Raw genomic sequence first — 21,327 nt, 5'->3', positions numbered from 1 at the left:
TATATTGAGTCGAAAAGGTTCAGACTGGCCAAGAACACACTGAAGATCGCGATGAAAGAAGTAGCCGGGTATGCGCATAGGTTCTAATGAGCATGCAGGAGCATATGGATCAAATGGGCCATACTGACAGACTACCTTTTGCCTACTTCATATAGACAGGAGCTGCATTGGTGGATATATCACTTTTATCTCGTCAAGGCTCGTGTGCACTTTTTGATGAACGATGTCGCAGGAAGTTTGGCCATTTTGAATCAAGGAGCAGCATTAGCAGACGAGCACGGAAATTTCGATCTCAAGGTATATCCCTTTTGAGTATGGCCACGCGCTGTCAATGCCCGACCCGGCTACCTTTTTTTTTTTTCTCTTTGAGGCTGTGTAAAGGAGGAATGTGGACTTAACGAAGCCGAGGTTTCTTAACTTTAGATAGCATTCTGGATTGTTGCAGGACAATACTCCTTGATGCTATCAAATTGGCAGCAAGCCATCAGTTATCTGCAAAGGCTGACACCGTATATGGGGCTCGACGATTCCCTGATGCTATCCCCAACTACGACGCCCGTCTCAAAAGAGCCATCTCCGACAGCAGAGTCAGCGACTTCATCAACAGCGCAAGAACACCATCATCAACGTTCTCAACAACAACAACAACAACAGCAGCAGCAGCAAGTGTGCCAATCGAAGCAACTGCGCATCTTCTTCCTGATCCTCTATATCTCATGTATGCTTCAATCCGGTGCCGTGACAAAATCCTTGGCTGCCCTTACAATGCTTCATGGCGCACTGGACGAAGCACGGCCAAAAGATGCAGAGGAACTGCAAGGAGTATTCCGGATAGAGCTGAACAATCGTGCGGACCAAAACTCAGGGCAGCAACATCAGCATCTCCCTCCACAGCATACACCATGGTCACATATTCCGATCAAATGGATGTCCTTTTCTCAGGTCTATTGCCTGACGTATCTGTTGTCTGGTATCTGTAATAAGGCCGACATGACGCAACCGATGAAAGCAGAGCAATTCTTGGTTGAGGGAATCAAAGTAGTGGATCGTAAGTGCAAGAAATCGATGTTAAGATGGCGTGGAGTACCCTGATAGGGATGCTGGATTTAACTAGATGCTCTTGATACATTGTGCAACCATCATAGGCGAGTTCAGCATTAACGATCGTAAGTATTTCCTTTCGGGGGGACAGACGGCGCCATGATTTTGATATAATGAATCCGTTATTGAGGCGCGTCTTTCCTTCAATTATAGACGCTACATCAACGCTCTTGGTTCGGCGAAATCAGCGTTGGTATTCATTATTGATGATGACCATGCTCCTCCATCTTACGGACGTTTTTTTGCTCAAGTATAACCTGCAATTTGCAGAAGATGTAAGTATGCTAAGCAGGAAATCCGGATCAAATTCTACGCTCTGATATGCAAGGCATTTGTTCTAAAGTAGCATTGACGATACTTTTTTTTTTTTTTTTTTTTTTTTTTTTTTTTTTTTTTTAATTAATAGACAATCATGAAGGCAACATACTGGGCCAAGGTGTGTGGGGTATGGGACTTGTTCAAATGGAGGATCTCACTCACTGTTGGTATGATCATGCAGTCAGGTGGGCGACTGGATGAAGCTTTGGAATGGTATGGCATCTGCCTGAGCCACTCGATAGGGAGCCACGAGGATCCGGAAGGATACGATGCAAAGACCTTGGCCATGATCAACACTGCACTTATCCATTGCGGTGAAAGGTTCTTTGATCTGAAGAAGGTATATTCGACCCCTGATTAGGCCTGTTAATGGACGCAGTGGTAAGAGGATTTAGTATTGGCCTCCTAACGGGACAGCATTGTCTCTCTTCTGTGCGCTATCTAGGTCAAAGAGTTGCAGTTGGAGGCAAGGGGAAGACACGCATCAAATATGCCAAGCAACATTTTGTGTGCACTCCACATTCTCGACAGCTGGGTCAAGGATGGTCTTATTCCAGCGAGGTAAGACGCCAGGCATGCTGACTGGACTAATCTATCTTTGGCCCTCCACTCTTACTCTGACACATGTGGACATTTTAAACATCTTCGATTACTATCTAGGCAACACCTGCAGGAGGCCCTGAAGCTGTCGAGCGCATTACTGAATACGCAGCTGAGAAGCCTGACGTTATTGCTTCTGGGCAACGTGTATATGCAGACGCATGACGAACAAGCAGAGAAGATGTTAATGACAGGATACATGCATGCGGTCAAGACCAGTAACCAGATTGTTGCCGCAGCCACTGGATCGTGCCTAAAAGGTATGCAAGGATGTTTGGCTATTCGAATATGGGTATGAGTGAATCTATCCCCTGAAATCGGACCTAATCAGGGTGCATGCGCGCCATACACTTGCTCATCGATAGATCTGTATCTGGCGACGTCCCAGGGCATTAAGGCTAGCCAGCAGGCCCAGAAGAACAAGCCTATCCTGGACACCATCGACGAGACGTTTCAATCGCGCCTGATGGGTCCTCTTCTCCGCAACAGCGTCGATGCAGAGCAGAAATGAATAAAGTGACGACGTCCATAATAAAGCGGAAGTCCAGTTCTTCTGTTCCGCGCACATATTTATCCCAAACGCACTTGGTCTCAATGTTATCTTTTCTTAGGCTATACAAGGGCATTACACACTCTTTTTTTTCATTTTTATTAATATATTTATTTTTTTCTTAATTTACTATATTGAACGCTGCACACAGCAGATGTAAAGAGAGTCGGGATGAGTTGTTCCACACAGATGAATAGCGGCAGAAAATACTGCACGGCAAAAAATAAAAAAGATAAAAGAATAAAATGTAGCCACAGGCAAAACCACCGCTTTATTGTCCAGGCAACAATGTTGCCTCATCATCTGCCGCTTGTACTACGGCGGGATCTCCGCTGGCTGGCACATTCACTTCCTCTTGTATCACTTCTTCTTGTATCGGGGCTTGCTCCTCGCTCTTCTTTGCAAACATGGCCTTCAAGTTCTCAAGGTCTCGCTGCTGTCGCTGTCTCTCCACCTCAAGCGCACCCCCCGTCTTTCGCAGCTTACTTGCACCCACGAACGTTGTCAGCTCCTCCTCAAACTCATCGATCCGGTTTGACAGTTCGATATGTCGCAGCTTCTCCATCTGCGCCATCGCCCTCAGTCGCTTGTCCGAGTCCGGCTCAATCAACTTCACTTCCTCCATCACCGTCTTGAGTCCCTGGAAACCCTCATCCGGTACAGGTTGGAATACAAACTCGCGCGACCCCCCACCGGTCTTGAGCTGCAGCTCCAAGACCTTCTTAAGATTGCTGAGGGTCTGCGTGAGTGAGCTACGATCCTCCTTGAGATCCTCCAACAGCGCCTCCTGCTCCTTCAAGAACATCTGTTCCTTGACGATCGTCTGCAGTTCCACCTCCCAGGTCTTCTTCCATGAAGGACGTAATGACTGAATAAAGTCCGAGAGTTCCTCAATTTCCTTTCCAATTTCCTCACACTGCTTGTCCACAAACGCAATGGAGATGTCACTCGGCCGACCACGCCTCTGCGTCACATTGATCTTCATATCCTCGACCACATCCTGTAGATTTTCAATCTTGTTCGTCAGATCCTCCGACATCTTGTCCAGCTTGACTTTGCCCGATTCAATAAACACCCTGGACGAAACTGGCTGCTCAAACGCCTGCTTCCGGATCTGAGTCGTGTAGCCGGCCAGATTACCGAGCATGGTCTTTGTCTCGCTCTGGAGTTCCGAGTACAACTGCCGCACAGTGCCCAGATCACGTCGTAATGTCTGGACTTCATCATAATGCGACTTGAGTTCTGCGGCCGAAACTTTGCCCTGTGTGGTTGTGGTTGTGGCGGCTGCATTTAAGGCAGCAGCAGCGGTCGAGGATGCCGATCCCAGAGTCTTGCTCCTGGCCAGGGCCTTTTGGACCACAGATCGGAGTATTGGTGAATGCTCCGCGTTCGAGGCTGAGCCACGCTCCGGAAGGTGGTTGGCCATCGCTGCGACGGCTGCCTTTTGTCGCGCTGATTCCGCAGCCTCATGAGCTTTTTTGATCTCGCTTAGTTCCTTTGAAAGCGCAGCGAAGCCCTGATCCATCTTGCGCTGAATATTCTCCAGGTCTATTCGCGCCGATATATATATGTGTGGTATATTCATCGCAGTTAGAATATAACTGATATGGAACCCAATTTGAGACCAGAGCAATAATAATTGACAAAGCAAATGAGACATTCATTGATCACGCGACGTACCATCGACGTTCAAGGACAGGAACGCGTTCTGCTTCACATCCGCCAATGACTCGAGCTCGTAATGAATATTGGTGTTGGGGTCCTTGACGTAGATCGTGGGAAAGTCCTCCTGTCCGGGATTGTACTGGAATTTCTCCATGAAGAGCATCCGAAGTCCAGAATGGGTTAATTCGCCCTCAAACCTGGTTTTCTTCACGCTCTTTCCGACCTGAAGGAACAGCGTCAGGCTTTTATCGTGCTGATCTACTCTCAAGAAAATAACCAGTAAAAAAAAAAAAAAAAAAAAAACAAGATATCGTCCTTAGTGATATGTCTCTGTCATCAGCAGGTGCATTCATTCCACTCCTGACATCAAAAGCGGTTGTTTTTTTTTCGTACCTGGGCCATCGGTCAATGGGGGTGATAATACACTGGAGGCGTCCGCAAAGCTTAATGCTGTTGGGGCTGCTGGGCCGTGAATTACATCTACAGATCCATTGCCTACAACAGGCGGGTATGGCAATTGTGCTGCCTCAGATACCAACGTGGTATGCGTCATGGAGGACGAGCCCAAGAGTGGTGAGGACGGTGAAGACGGAATACTCTGTAAGATGCTTGAGGAGGGAGGTGGAGGAGGAGGGAGAGGAGGCATCGGTTTCGTTGGCGGCAAAGGCATGCCGTCCAATGACCGGTTCAGGCCAGGGGAAGGTAAAGCCGGGCTTCCAGGATGGTCATGTATTGGCATGAATGGAAACTGGCCATATTGCAAGAAAGCATTCGGGCTTGTCGCTGGAGTCGACCCCTGTGAGCTGGTATACCCCGAATAGGAGGACAGCATTGTGGGGTCGGTCATGGGATTCCGACGAGGAACTGGAGGCGCATTCTGCTCCAGTAAAGTCGAGAATCGTTGAGAGTGGCGTCGAGAGGAGGCGCGCCTTGTGATAGCATCACTCTTACGGAGCGATGCCATGGTTTCGGCGTGCCCTTGCTCGTCGCTTGGGGAGGAGATGGAGAACATAGGGGCGGCGGCGCCTGTAGGGATCAGTCCACCGTCCCTTTCCGCGGACTTTGCTGTCCCATTGGGTTGTCGAAAGCTGGCGCCACTGCTCTTGGATCTTCCAGAGGCATTGACGATTGCCTGTAAACGTCCCGCCTTTGCTTCGTGCTGCTCGCGATACATATTCTGTTTGAGACGCAGACCCTGTAAGAGATTGATAATGACCTCTTTAATCCGCGGCAGGTATTGGTCGAGCGACGATGGCGATGGCTCCTCTCCCAGGGCCGTCTCTAGACAATTCCTCAAGTCGTCCGGGATATGTGCGAGCTCACTACAAAGGCGCAATTGCATCGACAACGTGTGCGGCAGTGTTAGTGTACACATTCAATTTTGCTTCCTTCCCCTCCCTCCTCCCCAAAATAAAAAAAACGGTCGGCATCTCAAAAGAAGAAGAACACGGTTACCTTGTGTCAATCTGGACCTCGTGAAAGGCCTGGCTTGCCAGATTGAATTGCGTGGCGAGCTGGACAAAGATGTCAGAGACCTGCTCCTCGGTCATTTTCCGATTAGACCAGAGGGTCAAGCCTTCAAGTAGTTGCTTTGTCGCCACGAGCAGCTTCGTCACTGTCGCCTCTATGGGATTTACCTAAAGGATCCACAGCGAGACCCATTGACGGACACACAGAACAATCGGACGTGATGAATCGTTAGTATTGGAGGAGTCTGCTCTCGACCTAAATATCGTCCTGTTATCGGGGAACAGTGTGCAGGGTTTTAGTGAGACGTTCTTCCAACTTACCGTGCTTTGGTCAGTTTTACGCCTCCGAACGGTGTTCCCTGCAGGCGCATGTTGAGCGCTGGGATCCGTGGCATCCATTATCGTGTGAGGAGTATCCGAAACTGAAAGTGACGTGTCGCAGGATAGGTGGGAGGGAGGAAGGGTGGAAGAGGGGAGAGAGAGGAGGAGGGAGTGGGGGGAGAATTGAATGAATGAAAAAAAAAAAAGGTGAATGAGGTCGAGGGTAATGTGTGGCAGGAAATTAGAGAAGGTGATCTTGTCTGTCACATTCACTCGCCAAAGAAACTTATGATACGGTGGATGGAATGCTGAAGCCCCCTCTAGAGAATGGGGCGGGCGTGCTCTTATGGTCGATCGCGTCAAGAGGATTTTACGATATGGGCCATGTTTCCAAACTATGTCCAATGCAGATGATGATGATTTAATGCACTCGTCCGAATCTGGATTCGAACACCTTGGACCCCAACGGAAGACAAGGAGTGTTAAGCTTGAACACTGTTTAAAAAACCTAGGAGTGCACGCAAACAGCTCTCCCGGCTTTTTGTCTTTACCCGGGAAGAGGGCGTGCGACAAAGAGGGGGGGGAGGGCCTGTCTTGTCTTGGCCTTCAGACACTGGTTTGAAATATCGTTTATTAACGGTGGTTGTTCGTACATGGTGCATACATACTATGCATGCGTAATGGATCATAAAGTTCTCAATATTACGTTCTAGGCTACCGCTTTGTTGTCAGTGAGGATAACAGTGCATGTTTATTTTGAACCAAGGTTTTTCAATTTGCTGTGGATGGAATTGAAGAGCAGCGGCTGCAGAGACACACACAACGAAGCATCCTCAAAAGGACCAGGCAGGAAAAAAACCATTTAAAAATTACAGCACAGCGAACTTTCGACGAGAACAGAGCAAGTCGTCTTTTAGACTAACATTCGACAAAAATTGGTCCTTGACAGAGGCCACCATACCAGCTTGCGTATGCACCATATCCCCTATATCGCGTATTCATGAACCGTTAAGAAAATTCGACGCGACGCACAAAGAGTTACAAATCAAACCCCGTTGATATCCAAAAGGTCCCAAAAAGAACATGGTTGCTTTTATTTTTGCCAATAAAAAATTGCTCCTGATCAAAAGTATACAGTCCAGAAGTGGATGATCCTGAACATATCCTGATATCCGATCGAAACAACTTTTTTACAGACGACGACCACGACGACCACCCTTTTTGCGGGTAGAGTCGGTGGGGGTGGGGGTAACATCCTCTATTAAAAATCATCAGTAAGGAAAGCAAAGAGAAAATTAGCATCTCCAAGGCATGATCCAGAAGCAATTGAAAAAAATGACCAGTCCATATAGATAGGCAACCAACAACTTACCAATGCGGCCAATCTTCATGCCGGCACGGGCCAAGGCACGGAGAGCAGACTGGGCACCGGGACCGGGGGTCTTGGAGCGGTTACCACCGGTGGCACGGAGCTTGATGTGGAGGGCAGTGACACCGACCTCCTTGCACTTGGCAGCGACATCCTGGGCAGCCAACATAGCGGCGTAAGGGGAAGCCTCATCACGATCGGCCTTGACCTTCATGCCTCCGGTAACACGGGAGATGGTTTCACGGCCGGTCAAATCGGTAACGTGGACGAAGGTATCGTTGAAGGAGGCGAAGATGTGGGCAACACCGAAAACCTCCTCATCACCGCGGACCTGAGGGCCGAGCGAGATGTTCTCCTGAACCTTAGGGGTGGACTTGACCTTCTTGGACTATTTTGTCAAGCAACGAAGGGTGTTCTGGTTAGATCTCTGTTGGCATATGGCAGGTAGGGGATTGTGCTGAAGAGTGGGATAGGCAGGCATGTTTGAGTTGATGCTGCCCCTCGGGCGCGGCTCAGTAATGTGCTGCTGATAGCGTCCAAATGACCAGAGTCGGCGCCCATTGTCACACAAAAGCAGTTTTCTCCAAGGTCGTCCGAAGAAGTTTGTGTGAGGAGATCGCTGCTTCAAACTGGTGCTCCGACACTGAAGATAGGTCCCAGTTTTGACAATAGATCCATCTGAAGGTGTGGTTCCTAGAAATCAGCTGTCGATCCAGATTGAAACACATCACAACTGAAGGGCGGGTGAATCGTTGATAGGATCAGGGCTCCAGGATGGAATCCATCGTCTCCCAGCACCAAACGACATCAACTCCTGCGCTGATGATTTTTTTTTTTTTTTATCCTGGGTTGAATGGCTGATCCAAAAAGTATGCCCGAGAAAGGATGTTGTTCCCAGTAGACGCAAATGTGTGTCGATGGGACGGATGGATCGATCGATCGATGTTGCCTTGGGTTGCTGCAAGGGATGGATGTGTGTATGTGATACGCCGCCCAAAAAATTTCCAGCCCAGCCTGCAATACCATGTTGAAAGATATGTGAAAGAGAAGGATTCACCTGCGCTGCACACGACTCAGGAATATGTCCGTTCAGATTGGAGAGAGAGCGAAGCCACCCACTGCCCCTGTGAGAAGCAGATCTCGAGTGATGTGCCTCTCAAACTTTCCTATTGACCAAGGCCCGACGCAACTCCACTCTCCTCACTGGGACGCTCGTCATCGCGCCCTTTTCTCCTCTCATCGCTCCCGCATAGAGTCACTGTTCCTCATCTCATATACCGCAAATACATCATGGTCAACATCTTGCAGTGGGACGAATTCCAGAAGGCGGCAGAGGAGCTGTACTTGCTGTCCCCCAACACAGTAAGGATGACTTGCACGCGTCCAGGAATCGAACGATGACCAGAGCTTCGACTGCTATCCCCGGATGAACCAGAGAGTAACCTATCTATCGACCTTTACCCGCACTTCCTTGGCTCTAGACACGCTATGTTGCAAAATATCGCCACGTCGAAGGAAAACTGGTTCTCAAAGTGACGGATGATCGCACAGTAAGGAACATCTCACTCTCAACACGGATAGTATGCGTTCTTTTCGACTTGTCCACTGCTAACCGCGTCTTTTCTTTTTTCTTTTTTTCTTTTCTTTTATTGCCTACTTGCTTGGTCGCTATCGATAAACCCCATCATCAATTCCGTATCCTTCAACTTTGTTTGCTGCCCTAACTAAAAGTGTCTCAAATACAAGACCGATCAGATGCAGGACCTCAACAAGTTTGAGCGTCTCAACCGTTCATTGATGGCCAAGATGCACAACAGGATCCCAGCACCGGTGACAGAAAACTCAGCCCCTGCTGCTACTGCCGCACCATCATCATCCTCAACGGTTTCAGCACCAGGACCAGCACAGGCAGCAGTTTCAGCAACGATATCCAGCCCATCAATTCAACAAGGAGGCGGTGGCAAGGCAAAGAAGAATAAGCGCAGATAGGAAGAGTGACAAGGCAAGGGACAGATACTGGGGGCTCTAGGAAGTTCGGATTGAGTCACGTCATCATCATAGCAACGCCAAGGACACGATTCCAATAAAGTACATGACACGATCTTTTCAGGGATATGATGATGGCGATTTTTTGGTTCCCTGTCAGATCGAATGGATAAAAACGAAGGGACGGCACGATCATCAGCGGAAGAAAGCTAATTGAATACCTCAGTGCCGTTTGGATGGCTCTGTCAAGGATATGAAATGCGGCAGATTGGAGCGGAAAAGTCAAATCGAATTTACAAGATTATATATATCGACAAAGCATCTCTGCTGTTGCTGCTGCTGTTGCTGCTGCTGCGAATTACAAAATGGACTACTGGTTTCTACGACGAATCTGCCACTTAAAAGTCCTCCTCCTCCGCAAAGAAGCGCGAATACGAAATGACTATATAGCAAGCAAATTCAACACGTTAGCGTCAGTGGAGGTGGCACGAACAGTGTTGTTGATGATCATAAGAGTCAGCGGCGCGACATCTGCAATGTGACAATACTTACGCGTGCCATAAATCAAAAGGCCTCCCGAGATACTCATAATCATTGCTGGAATAGTAATCTAGGGACACAAATAAAGCAAGGACACATTAGCCTTTATTTCTGCTTTTATAACAGTCAATCGTAGGCACCACAAAAAAAAAAAGCAAAAAGGACCTACCACGCCAGCGTGAGCAAACACCATAGGCAAACAGAATCCTGTGGTGATCATCAAGCCCGTCAAAAAATATCCTGCATCAGCAAGTCCCCCTTGGTAATCTGATGTCAGGTCGTCGTGACCTGCGCACCGTCCGAATATGGCGTTCGGCAATGGTGCCAAGACGTATGTCGCCACTGGATTGCAAACGCAAGGATAATCAATGGTTCGGTTAGGATCTGCTCTTTTAATCCAAAACAAATGCTCAGCATGCCACGGCCATATCGCCTGTTGAGTGTCACTTACCGACAAACAAGGGCCACCAGTTGCTAAGATGAGTAGGAGGAACGGAGGAAAAATAAGTATCGGGTGTTAGTTTCTTATGGAGAAGCGACAGTCGTACGAACCCAATAGGCAACTTAATACTGGCATTCGCTCTTCCTCTGTAGTAGCTTACTTGTAAAGCGCACAGGACATGATGACCAGCAAGAATCCCAGGGCGAGAACAAAGGCTAGGCCAATGACGCTATACGCATGAGAGTGAATAGTCGTTGGTGAGTAAGAAGAATGAAAGGACAGTGAGAGAATGTGACATGGTCCCGTTCGTAATCTGTACGTCCAATGTTCCCAGTTTTGACTATCGGCACCAGCATCCAGAGCGCCAACGTTCCAGGATCATAGTAGTCGCTCGTCTTCGTTCCATAATAGCACACGCTTCAGGTCCCGTATGAAGTCATCGTTGACACCCTCCAGTGCTCAGGTTTCTTACACTAAGAGAGAGAGAAAAAAAGGAAGGAGGAAAGACACGCTGGTTAGATAAGTCGCTTATGCCATTGTCACAATGCCTCATGGCATTCAGTTGAGGGGGGACATTCCCCTCCCGCCTTTGCGTCCTGTTTGTAGGCGGGTATTCAAACTGTCCTTGTTGCCAGAGGGTCGTCATTCCTCTTTCATTTCAATAAACGTCGTTGAAAACTCCATGGCCGCCATTCCTGCTGAACACTAAGGACGATCCCAGAATTTGGCTGGGATTCTTGCATGCCCCATGTTTCTGGCCATAGTGCCCTTGCAATGCGATCGTTCTTCAGCGCGCTTTGTTTTGGTCGTATATATGTCGACTGGTCGCTTTTTCTCTGCTTGGCTCCGTTGGCTCACAGGGGAGGCAAAGCAGCGGCGTTGAGACGCACCTTTCAAATCAGCAGCCATGATATATATATATGCAGGTGTATCGACCGTTTGGAAGGTATTAAGAGGATATAGCGAGGTGAGAAGGGGGCGTGCAAGAGAGGGGGAGAAAAGGCGAAGAATGGGAGCGTGAGGAAAAGAAAGAAGAGGGAGTCCGCATGGGCAAGGGCTGAACCACCTGATGGTGACGCACTTTCTTTTATCTTTCGCGTACGACGTTGGAAAGTGTTTATTTTCTTGCATTCTCTAACCAACCTGACCTGTCTTTGTGCACCGCAGGCACGGCAAGAAAGCGCTGTTCTCACACACGATCGCCTTTTTTTTTTCTTCTATTTGTTCAGACCTCTTCTCAGTTCCAACCCTGCTTTGTCCTAAGCTCCTCAATCTCCTTGAGCGTCTCGTCCGGGATGAAAAAATCGGGGGTGAACTTTCTGACGCCAGGCGCATACTGGTCCATGTCTGTGTATCCCTCCTGTCTCAGGAACAGCTCGTCGATCAAAAAGTTGCCCGAGAACTTGGCTCCGTCCTTCAAGAACACCTCATAGGCAGCATCTGCCATGATCTCTGGCGAGCGCATCGACATCTTGGAGGTATCGCCGACCAGTTTGAGTGCCGAGGTCCCGATCAGTGTGAGAGGCCACAATGCGTTGACACCGATCTTGTGTCGGCGCAATTCACCCGCCAGTCCGAGCACGCACATCGACATGTTCATTTTGGACATGGTATAGGCCACGTTGTTCTTGAACCATTGCTCCTTCATCGACAAAGGTGGCGATAAGTTGAGGATGTGCGGGTTCTTGTTGGATTTGATCAGATGTGGGATCGCGTATTTCGAAACCATGAAAGTGCCGCGGCCATTGATATGGTGCATCAAGTCATACTTCTTCATCGTCGTCGCCTGGGAATCGGTCAAGCTGATGGCGGATGCTAGAGTGGGAAGGAGGGAGAGGAAGAAAACGATGCAAGGCGACGGGAAGCGTTTTCGATCAGCTACACTACCGCAGCAAAGAAGAAAAAGAAGAAGAACGCGTTCTTCGCGGAAGCATAGACCTACCATTGTTCACCTATGAATCGCAAAGGCGATAGATACAAGTTTCAGTTTGAATCCTCTCTGTTTCTTACATTCGCTAGTCAAAATAAAAATACGCACGCTCCTCAACACTCTTACCAAAATATCGATACCGCCAAACTTCTTCGCAGTTTGCTCAATGGCGTCCTGGACCTGGTCTTCCTCGCGAATGTCGCAAACAATTGGGAAAGCTATGTCGATCCAAAAACGAGCAAGTGGGAAAAGGTACATCTTATGTTAACATCGGCCGGCCATTCACCCTGTGATAAATTTGCTATGGAACACGATCCAACTGACATGTCTCCTCCTACCTTTGCCACCAGCCTTCTCAATCTCCTCTGCAGCAGTGTAGATCGTTCCTGGGAGCTATTCAGGTTAAGGCCGAGCTAAGGATCAGAATCTCCGCAGATGTGCCAGATAGACTAGAGCTCTGGTGCCAACCGCATCCTAACTTACAGTGGGATGGGGTGTAGCGGTCTTGGCGGCGATGGCAATGTTGGCCTTTTCCCTAGCCGCACGCAATGCGATCGCCAGACCGATGCCTCTGCTGGCTCCAGAGATGAAAAGCGTCTTTCCTGAACAGTTTTTTTTTTTTTTTTGAGATGGATCATAACGCTATTTGTCAGCAAAAAAAAAAAAGGTCTTTTCGTGCGTCAAGAGCATCCAAAGATTACCGTGAGAAAGAATCATTACCTTGAAGAGACATACTGGTTTTGTTTATGCTGCAGAGGAGAGATTGGCGGCAGTCCGAGAAGAATAAAAGACGATGGAATGGTGTGTAATTTTGAAAGAAACAAGCGAGAGAAAAAAGATCAAAAAGGACCTCAACTTTTTATACGGGTTCAAAAAAAAAATGGAAAATGGAAAATGCTCTTCCTTAGAGTGAGAAGCGACCCGAACATAACCCGTGGAAAAAGCGCGTCACGGCAACTTCGGGTCGCGATTCGAAGCAGGCGTAAACAGTTGGTAAACAGGGGCCGGCGCCGTGTCGCCCGAGCCCTTTGCCTGCGATCAAGCGGGTCGTCAAGAACTATCTATGTACCGGACACCATGGCTACTGGATAAAAAAAAGAAAAAGAAAAAAAAGAAAAAAGAAAATGCGGCGAGTGAGTATGGTGGTCGCTATACCGGTGACACAGTGAGCCACGCGTCAGATTGATCGGAGCTTCTCTATAGCTTTTCGTCTGGCTCGTTCTGTCTTTGCCACCTCAGTTATTCTCTCTCATATTTCTATTCACGATAACCCAATCCTGTTCAAAAGACCTGCCTTCTTATTCTCACTGACAGAAAAAGCAGCTTTCTTTTTTTTCCGAAGCTATGGGTGTAAAAGCGAACCCTATATACTCTTGTTCGAATGCCCAACACGCAGTCTTCCATCCTCCTAATCGAATCCAAGTCTCGCCTTATCCTTACTTGTCTTCATTATTAAGGACCATTGGCAAAGGATCGTCTGAGCACTGCGTACTCTGTCAAGGTCACTAAGGTCATGGATGGATTGCACTCAGCCTAAGTAAGGCGCGAGATTTCACATCGTTCCTGCATGCACTGACCTCTTTTAGCTGTCTCGAATTGTCCTTCCTCCCCCCTGTTTTTGGTCTTATGGCGGATTTACTTGCGCATAAAAAAGCATCGATATACTTTAATGTCAAAAATGAAGGGGGTTTTTTTATTGGTCATTAAAGCGTTCTCGCGTGAATTATTTATTTTTTGTCATATCTATCGTTTCTGTTATTAGTTTGCATGAATTCATTAGTATTTTTTTTTGTTTAGTGCGTTGGAGTTTGTGGCTGTGTGTGTGCGTTGGCCGCCGCCCAATGCGGTTGTGGTTGTGTGTATGAAGAAGACCAGTACGGGCCAGAAGGGTTGGGTGGTCGAATGATGGGAATTGGCCCGTGTTCTGTCGTTGTCGCCGTTGTCGGAGAATCTATCATGAAAGAAAGAAAAAACCCACCTTCAGCGTTAAATTCATTGTCTCACGTCTACAGTACATAATACTCTTTTTTTTTGGTCTCATTCTTTTGTCTTGAGATCTCATTTTTCTTTACCTAGGGCGTATTGCGAGGCTGAAGAGATGGATCGGCTGCGTCGACGGTTCATCGTGAAATTGCTGAGCGATACGGACAGCTTACGGATCCGATTCTTGATCTTGTCTATGATCGTCACAGCGCCCTTCACCTCTTCTTCTGTGACATGCACCCGCTGGTAGTTGCTCGAATCAGTCTCGATCCTCCATCTAACAGGGTCGTCAAGATCCTCTGTAACCCAGGCATGTTCCTGTGGGTAGCGCAATAAAAAAAAAAGTTTTTCGTGATTATTAATCTTGCGCCCGAACTTGCCGATCGTCCCCCAAGTGCTCGAATGCTGAGACCCCGTATCTAAGTTCGCCCCTTACCTTGATTTCCTTGAGCGTAATCCGCTTATAAACATCCTTCTCCAACAGACGAGAGAGCAGATCCTTCAATTCTGGATCTACGGCCTCTCGGCCTGGAACGCTGTCAGGGAAATTGGGTTGTCTCCTTGGGATGATATTGAAGAGTTCAAATTCCGTATCGGCAATGAACGGACAGCGCCCATACACGAAACAGTAGAGAGTCACACCGAGCGCCCATACATCGATCGCCTTGGTAATCGGCGGTCGTGGCCCGCCATGTCCAGTATAGACATTTAGCGCTCCGGTCGACGATGATGGATGTGTCCGAGGAAGCGAGGAAGATTGGGCGAATGACGTCTGAGGTGCTGATGGCACTGCTGATGAAAGTGCAGATGAATATTCGCCTATTAGAACAAAGAAGTATGTTTGTCAGTACCTACAGGACTTGATGCATGCAGCAAGTCCTTGAACATCAATAAAGCCAGATTGTTAATGGTCCTTACTGACGTGACAAAGCTCTGGCGCGAAAAATGCAGGGCTTCCGGCTGTTTTGGCGAGCTCCAGATCGTCACCCCACTGTTGCTGCTGAGTAATAGTCGAAAGGCGTTTCTGCTGATAGGGCGATACGTGCTCCGTGTGCTGACCACCGCTCATTGGCGAAGGGTTCTTATTCGGGAACGAAGAAGATACAGGGGACGGCAATGAGGCATGCGCTGCGGGTTGACTGGCCGCAGGGATGTGGAAGCCCTTGTGGACAATGGGCGAGCTCTCGAGATCGCGCTCCAATGAATTCTTTTCGCTGAAGTGAGAGACTCCGAAATCCGAAATCTTAACGGTACCCTCTACTGATAACAGCAAATTGGCTGGTTTGATGTCCCTGTGGATGATGCCTTGCATATGAACTATAAGATCGAGCGCATAACAATCAAGCAAGAGAAGACGAGAGAAAGACATGAAGATGAATGCCGGCACCCCCTATATATCCCTTCCGGATTCATCTACATCAGCTCGCCGGGAAGACTTACGATACTCCAAGCCCAATACAATGTCACGGAATATCGAACGTGCATCCGGCAGCGACAAGATTGGCTTGTCCTCCGAGTCCTTCCATCGCACTTCGCCACCTTCCATGTACTCGAGAACTAGGTTTAGGCCGTGTATTAGTCGCGGGTACATTCAAAGTCTCGAGCGCAAAAAAAAAAAAAAAGAGAGAGAGAGAGAAAACTTACCGAGATATATCTTTCGAGCAGTAGGGTCGTCAATCACCTCGATGAGCCGGACAACATTAGGATGAATACACTTTTTCATAATGGCAATCTCTCGCCGGATTTTCTGCTCGTTCGAGATCTGTGAGCGTCCAAGACGCCTACGGGTGGTTTTGTCGACAATCTTGATGGCCTAAGATAACGGATGCGGGATCCGTTTTCCAAAGCGTGTCAAACCACTCTGCGTTAGTCTCCAAACATGTAGAACACGCTCAGGGGGTCCAAACATAACCACCACAGTAAACACAAGTTCATGTTGTATGCGCGTTCGAGGATATTTTTTTTTTCCCTTCGCAGTCTGTGATACCAACATTGGACAAATCAATAAAGGGAACTTACACAGAACTCATTTGTAATAGTATCGCGACATAGTTTCACCTTCCCATGCACGCCTCTGCCCAGTTCCCGCACCACCATGTATTTGTTGATCATCTTGTTTCCAGTCATGGGATCATAATCCTTCATCATCGTGTGGGTCTCCTTGACGGGCTGCAGCGAGGGGGAGGTCATTGACCGTCCCGGCGATGTGCCGTAACTGGAGGGTGCGGGAGATTGCATTGGAGTGGTGTTACACCGTTGGTGAAAGGGACGGTTTGAGGATGGAGACATTGGGATGGGCGAGTGGATGAAGGAAAAGCGTGAAGACGGCTTTGGTGCCGAAGTCGAGAACTGCAGGGCTGAGAGAGGCGACTCCCTCTGTCGTAAGTTGATGTTCTCGAACGAGGGATGACTCTCGAAGGATTGCTGATCCAGGGAGAGTCGCCTGTCCATAGCCGATCTGGGTGAGGCCTCAGTGGATATCCGGTGGTGGTGTCCGTCGCCAGGGTGTCCATGGTCCAGTTGGGACTGAGACCTTGGTGCGCGCAAACTCTTCAGGCTGAGTCGCAGGCCAGAGGTCTTGCCCTTCTTTTGAGATGGCAGGGGCGTGCCTGAAGGCGTAGTTGGGCCTGGGGAAGCGGTCCGAGAGCTTTGGTTGCTGAGCGATTGCGAAGACGAGGCGTCGTGGAGCGAGTCCTGGTCGGACACGCTCTCCTCAAGATCGGTGGTCGAGTTGTTGGAGAGGGCGCTCGAAGACGCTCGCCGGGCCGCACGCATGTCTGGCTGGTTGAACCAGGGCACCGAGAGCTGGGCATGGCCATCACCGCCGCTCAACGAATGCTGTTGACTTGGACGCCGCTGACGCTGCATCATTTGTCGTTCCTTTAGCGCACACTGACGCTATCAATCGAGGTGTTGTTGCTGTTGTTGTTGTTGTGGTGGTTGTGGTTGTGCGGGCGAAATCAACTGGGAGGGAGAGAAGGAGGGAGGGCAGGGAGCAATGGGAATATGACAACAACAAACGGTTTTTCGTCGTTGTGGATGTGTGCAGATGGATAGGAGTGTGGAAGGAATACAAACGAAGGGAAGGAGAGCGAGGGAAAACAATTGAGAGCACACTGGACTACAGGGGCGGTGATTCGATTTCGAAGGAGGAAGAGGAGGAGGAGGGAAAGGAAGGTTAGGGTGGGTCCAGCAACAGCAGCAGCAGTAGAAGCAAGAGCAAGCACTAGGTTTGAGTCGATTAATAAACGAGGGGAGGGTGCGCGCTGGGGACGGGACGTGGCCTGGGAGGGAGAAAGAAGGTGTCGGGGGGGGGGGGGGGCTGAGGAAGGAGAGGAGGGAGGGTGAAGGGAGCGGAGACAGGAGAGGGATGAGGAATGGGCGATGGTGGATGACTGCTGGGCGGTGATGGTGGTAGTGGTGGTGGTGATGGTGATGGCGATGGTGATGGTGGGCTAGTGGCAATGGTCGCCCTTCCTTCTGAGTGCCTGCCCCTTTTTCCCCTTTTCCCATTGCTCCTCATTTGTGTTCGGCCTGGATGTTCCTGGCTGGCTGTACTCCCTCCCTCGCTGCTCAATGACATCAGCCGATTCCGCGCTTCTTCTTCTCACAGCAGACTGGCTGCACATGAAGGGGGAGATGGGAGCTAGTTTACACTGCGCTGAACTGAGTCCGTCCCAGGAGAGACAGACCAGCGCCCTGCTGGCTGGTGCAACAATGCAACACACGGTGGCCCCCATTCCCCCTCCAATGCATGCAGGCACACAGAAACATGCACAAATGCAGAACATGCATGCAGGACATGCATAGACTGCACTCCCTCTTTTGCGTATGCTTCCACGACTCATCCTCTCGCGTCCCAAACGGCCTTCTTTTCGCTTTGATACAGCCGTTGGGACCACAAGTGCCACGTGGGCCGCTCCCAACAGCAACGGCAACGGCAGAATAGGCAGACCCTGATCGACAGAGGGTGATTTCCGGGCTGCAATTGGTAAATTGCTGGGAAGAGTCGAGTGAGCAGTTGTGCTCTGCTCTCAAACAAGAATCTTGAGAGAGAGAAAAACACATGCTTGTTTAACTGTGCACTCCTCGCGTTGGCTGCATACATCCTGATTGTCCAGACGGATCAAGGGGAAGCGGTTGCAAGGGGGTGGACATGGCCAGTCTGGCAGTGAGGCGCGTAAAAGTGCCGCACGACTATACCACACATCCTCACATGGGCATTTGCCTTTGGGTGAGATGAATAGAAAGATAGTGTGCTCCGTCTATTGCACTGCAAAGTATTTATTTAAACTTACGCGGGAAGCGACGTAGCTTATCGAAGCAAGAGTAAAGTACTGTGCATCTTGTGTACTCCATCCTAACAGCAGCGGCATGGAGAACATTGCAACAGTCCTCCGCCCGATCGCTCTTCACAACAACTATCGCCTTTTCCGCCTCCCTTTTCCTCCTCCTCCTCTTCTTCTCCGTGTCTTTGAACATATCATGTCCTCCTGAACACCCAAAAGAATTCCTCGGCATATAAAGGCGGCAAACCTTGCACTTGAAACTCCCCTCACAGTGCTATAAAGAGGCGAACTTAGTAAATATATTGCCCCATTCGCCCTTAGTAGCTTGTCGCCCTCTCGATTGATACAACAGAGGCCACAGTCGTGTTGAGGCATAAAATGTTATATTCATATCGAACATTGCCAGCAGGCTATATGGACACATGAAGGTGTATGCGCTTTAACAACATTAGGTGTTTTCTTGCGTTGGTGTGTATCTGTAACAGCAGAGTAGCATGGCATGGCGTTGATTAAACCAAAAAAAATAAAAAATAAAAAAAAAAAGGAGAGCATCGCCACAACCACCACAACAACAGCAGAAATTGGAGCACAGCCCATCTGCAGATTCTTGTCCTTTTGGGCACCCCCCCCCCCACCTGTGGACTTTCCCTCCCTTTAAGAGATGGGCGCGGTATTTTTAGGCTTCTGTCGAAGGAAAGGGAGGCTGGTGGGAGAGCCATTCATGCTTCGTTTCCTCCTTTCCGCTTCTTTCTTCACTCTCCTCTCCTCCTCTTCCTCCACTTCCGTGCCCTCTTCCTGTTCACGTCATTGTCTTCTTTTGGTGGCAATTTTACTTCAACCCCCGCCCACGATAACACTCTCCATTGGATTATAAAAGAAAAAGACACCTTTGACAGCCATGAGTCGCGACCGTCTGAATGACTTTAACAGCAATGTAAAGGAATGAATCCCGTCACAAGTGGCCCTCCCCGAGATCCAAAAACCCCTCGCCTGTGCACTGACCACCGACAGCGGCCCGCTCTTTTCAATGCTTCTTAGTCGGAGCCCATGTCGCATCCGTATCCAAGCTCTAATCTCAACAGCGACAACAAAAATAATCAAGCCCCTGTCGAACTTGCTCCTCTGCGTGGCGATGCGCTGAGCCAGTTCTTTCAAGAGGCAAGTTGTTTCCTGTGTGGGAATTCTGTTTCTGTGCACTCTTTGCCAGGCTGTCGTGCTGCCTGTTATTGAGCCAGTCTTGGTCTTTGTAAAAAAAAAAAAAAAAAAAAAAAAAACCTTCCAATTAACACGACCGCTTACTTTTCCTCTTTGCGGATATTAGACCGAAGTCATCCAGACAAAGATCCAGCAGTTTCAGTCCAGCGTCAATGAAGTCGAGCAGCTGTTTACCCGGAACCTGAACTCCAGAGCAGACCCAGAAGGTACATGTATATATTTTTTTTCTTGCAGTCAATGCGTCGTGTCTTGCTGCTGCACCGCCACTCTCTTCCATGCTCACCAATGGTTATCAACTGTTTTATGTTTACAATCATAGCGAACAAACAGCTGGAGGATAAGACACGAGCGGCCAACAGCCTCTCAACAGAGATCTATGACCGTTTGCGAGGTAAGGCCTCGAGAACTGGGTTCTAGAACGCTGCAGCGATCGCTATCCTATATACTGACTCCCTCTACAACATGACGATCTGAATCTACTATGCTACAGCCCTGACTCAATCTAACATGAAGGTGCGCACGAAGGAGGAGTATGACCAGCGCAAATTGAGGACATCCACGCTTAGCAAGCAGTTTAAGGACGCCGTGAGCCGGTTTCAGAATCTGCAGTATGAGAATGGACAAAAGTCAAAGGAGACACTGGCCAGGCAGTACCGTATTGCTAATCCTGCCGCGACCGAAGAGGATATTCGGCGATTGGTTGATGAGGATCAGGGCGGTATCTTTTCTCAACAGGTATGAGAGATGAGGCCATGAGAGGAAAGGAAAAACGAAAACGTCACGAACATGACATGCTCACACATCAACAATCCGTATATCTTTGTTACCCATAGCTATTGCAGCAGGCAAGAGGTCAGCAGGCAATGCAGGCTTTGAACTCTGTTCAGGACCGCCAACGTGAATTGCATGCGCTTCAGGAGAATGTTGTAGAGCTTGCACAGCTCTACAAGCAGCTGGAACATCTGATCTCGGACCAGGACCTCACGTTCCAGGAGGTCGAGGCCACGGTCAACCGAGCAGAACTTGATATTGAAAAGGGATATGCGGAGGTTGGCATCGCCCGCGATCATGCAATCTCGGCGAGGAAGGTAAAAGCTGCTTTTGTCTTTCTTTGTCTCTACAGAACACTAAAGAGGGGGTTAATGATGCTGTTACTTTACCCAGCTAACGTTGTCTCTATAACATTTTCTTTGGGTCAATTAGAAAAAATGGATGGTCCTTGGTATCATCGTCGTCATCGTCATCATCATCCTTATCATCGGAGCGGCTCAAGGCTGGTTTAAGAAACCTGCAGCATAAATGCATCAAGCAAGCTACGATCGCTCATCCCTGCTCGATACCTCTCGTTCATGTTTATAAATCCTTGTTATCTATCCTGTATATCATTTGAATCGAAGATATTAAAAATGCAAACCAAGATATGCGTGAGTGACTCCGTAACTTGGTGCCTGTCGCAGCAATGCATGGACTTGAAACCCCAAGGGAGTAGATACGACGTGGGTTTCTAAGGTACAAGGGTTTTTTGCTACAATGTTAAGGGGCTGGATAG

The 21,327-nt window shown here is 48.8% G+C and overlaps 7 protein-coding genes across 7 annotated transcripts; 2 read left to right on the top strand and 5 right to left on the bottom strand.

The window, feature by feature from the left end:
• Positions 1 to 2,736: 2,736 nt before the first annotated feature.
• BC939DRAFT_440890 (actin interacting protein 3-domain-containing protein) lies at positions 2,737 to 6,321 on the bottom strand. The gene is made up of 5 exons (XM_051554148.1): positions 6,025 to 6,321; positions 5,690 to 5,871; positions 4,628 to 5,556; positions 4,250 to 4,492; positions 2,737 to 4,117 (listed from the first exon to the last, which is right to left on the bottom strand). The coding sequence occupies exons 1-5, from the start codon at positions 6,100 to 6,102 to the stop codon at positions 2,841 to 2,843; spliced, it is 2,709 nt and encodes a 902-aa protein (XP_051415951.1). The 5' UTR covers positions 6,103 to 6,321; the 3' UTR covers positions 2,737 to 2,840.
• Positions 6,322 to 6,767: 446 nt separating this feature from the next.
• BC939DRAFT_440886 (40S ribosomal protein S14) lies at positions 6,768 to 8,443 on the bottom strand. The gene is made up of 3 exons (XM_051554147.1): positions 8,417 to 8,443; positions 7,397 to 7,781; positions 6,768 to 7,282 (listed from the first exon to the last, which is right to left on the bottom strand). The coding sequence occupies exons 1-3, from the start codon at positions 8,417 to 8,419 to the stop codon at positions 7,215 to 7,217; spliced, it is 456 nt and encodes a 151-aa protein (XP_051415950.1). The 5' UTR covers positions 8,420 to 8,443; the 3' UTR covers positions 6,768 to 7,214.
• Positions 8,444 to 8,497: 54 nt separating this feature from the next.
• BC939DRAFT_440884 (signal recognition particle, SRP9/SRP14 subunit) lies at positions 8,498 to 9,755 on the top strand. Its single transcript, XM_051554146.1, has 3 exons — positions 8,498 to 8,755; positions 8,875 to 8,943; positions 9,125 to 9,755. The coding sequence occupies exons 1-3, from the start codon at positions 8,684 to 8,686 to the stop codon at positions 9,380 to 9,382; spliced, it is 399 nt and encodes a 132-aa protein (XP_051415949.1). The 5' UTR covers positions 8,498 to 8,683; the 3' UTR covers positions 9,383 to 9,755.
• On the bottom strand, positions 9,653 to 11,412 carry BC939DRAFT_440882 (vacuolar protein sorting 55). Its single transcript, XM_051554145.1, has 6 exons — positions 11,252 to 11,412; positions 10,522 to 10,591; positions 10,371 to 10,393; positions 10,089 to 10,261; positions 9,932 to 9,989; positions 9,653 to 9,821 (listed from the first exon to the last, which is right to left on the bottom strand). Exons 1-6 carry the CDS (start codon positions 11,268 to 11,270, stop codon positions 9,778 to 9,780), a joined length of 387 nt encoding a protein of 128 aa, XP_051415948.1. The 5' UTR covers positions 11,271 to 11,412; the 3' UTR covers positions 9,653 to 9,777.
• A 43-nt stretch (positions 11,413 to 11,455) lies between these two features.
• BC939DRAFT_440878 (short chain dehydrogenase) lies at positions 11,456 to 13,179 on the bottom strand. Its single transcript, XM_051554144.1, has 6 exons — positions 13,012 to 13,179; positions 12,775 to 12,893; positions 12,630 to 12,684; positions 12,418 to 12,509; positions 12,304 to 12,313; positions 11,456 to 12,176 (listed from the first exon to the last, which is right to left on the bottom strand). Exons 1-6 carry the CDS (start codon positions 13,022 to 13,024, stop codon positions 11,599 to 11,601), a joined length of 867 nt encoding a protein of 288 aa, XP_051415947.1. The 5' UTR covers positions 13,025 to 13,179; the 3' UTR covers positions 11,456 to 11,598.
• Positions 13,180 to 13,974: 795 nt separating this feature from the next.
• BC939DRAFT_440873 (kinase-like domain-containing protein) lies at positions 13,975 to 17,208 on the bottom strand. The gene is made up of 6 exons (XM_051554143.1): positions 16,294 to 17,208; positions 15,919 to 16,087; positions 15,715 to 15,831; positions 15,193 to 15,591; positions 14,711 to 15,093; positions 13,975 to 14,592 (listed from the first exon to the last, which is right to left on the bottom strand). Exons 1-6 carry the CDS (start codon positions 17,143 to 17,145, stop codon positions 14,350 to 14,352), a joined length of 2,163 nt encoding a protein of 720 aa, XP_051415946.1. The 5' UTR covers positions 17,146 to 17,208; the 3' UTR covers positions 13,975 to 14,349.
• Positions 17,209 to 19,195: 1,987 nt separating this feature from the next.
• BC939DRAFT_440869 (t-SNARE) lies at positions 19,196 to 21,307 on the top strand. Its single transcript, XM_051554142.1, has 6 exons — positions 19,196 to 19,721; positions 19,885 to 19,984; positions 20,098 to 20,169; positions 20,269 to 20,513; positions 20,612 to 20,866; positions 20,982 to 21,307. Exons 1-6 carry the CDS (start codon positions 19,611 to 19,613, stop codon positions 21,075 to 21,077), a joined length of 879 nt encoding a protein of 292 aa, XP_051415945.1. The 5' UTR covers positions 19,196 to 19,610; the 3' UTR covers positions 21,078 to 21,307.
• The last annotated feature ends 20 nt before the right edge of the window (positions 21,308 to 21,327 follow it).

This window comes from Gamsiella multidivaricata (assembly GCF_025024155.1).
Source record: "Gamsiella multidivaricata strain RSA 2152 chromosome Unknown BC939scaffold_9, whole genome shotgun sequence".
Classification (NCBI taxonomy): domain Eukaryota; kingdom Fungi; phylum Mortierellomycota; class Mortierellomycetes; order Mortierellales; family Mortierellaceae; genus Gamsiella; species Gamsiella multidivaricata.
Note: the sequence above shows the minus strand (reverse complement) of the source record. Positions and strands in the feature narration are given on the sequence as shown.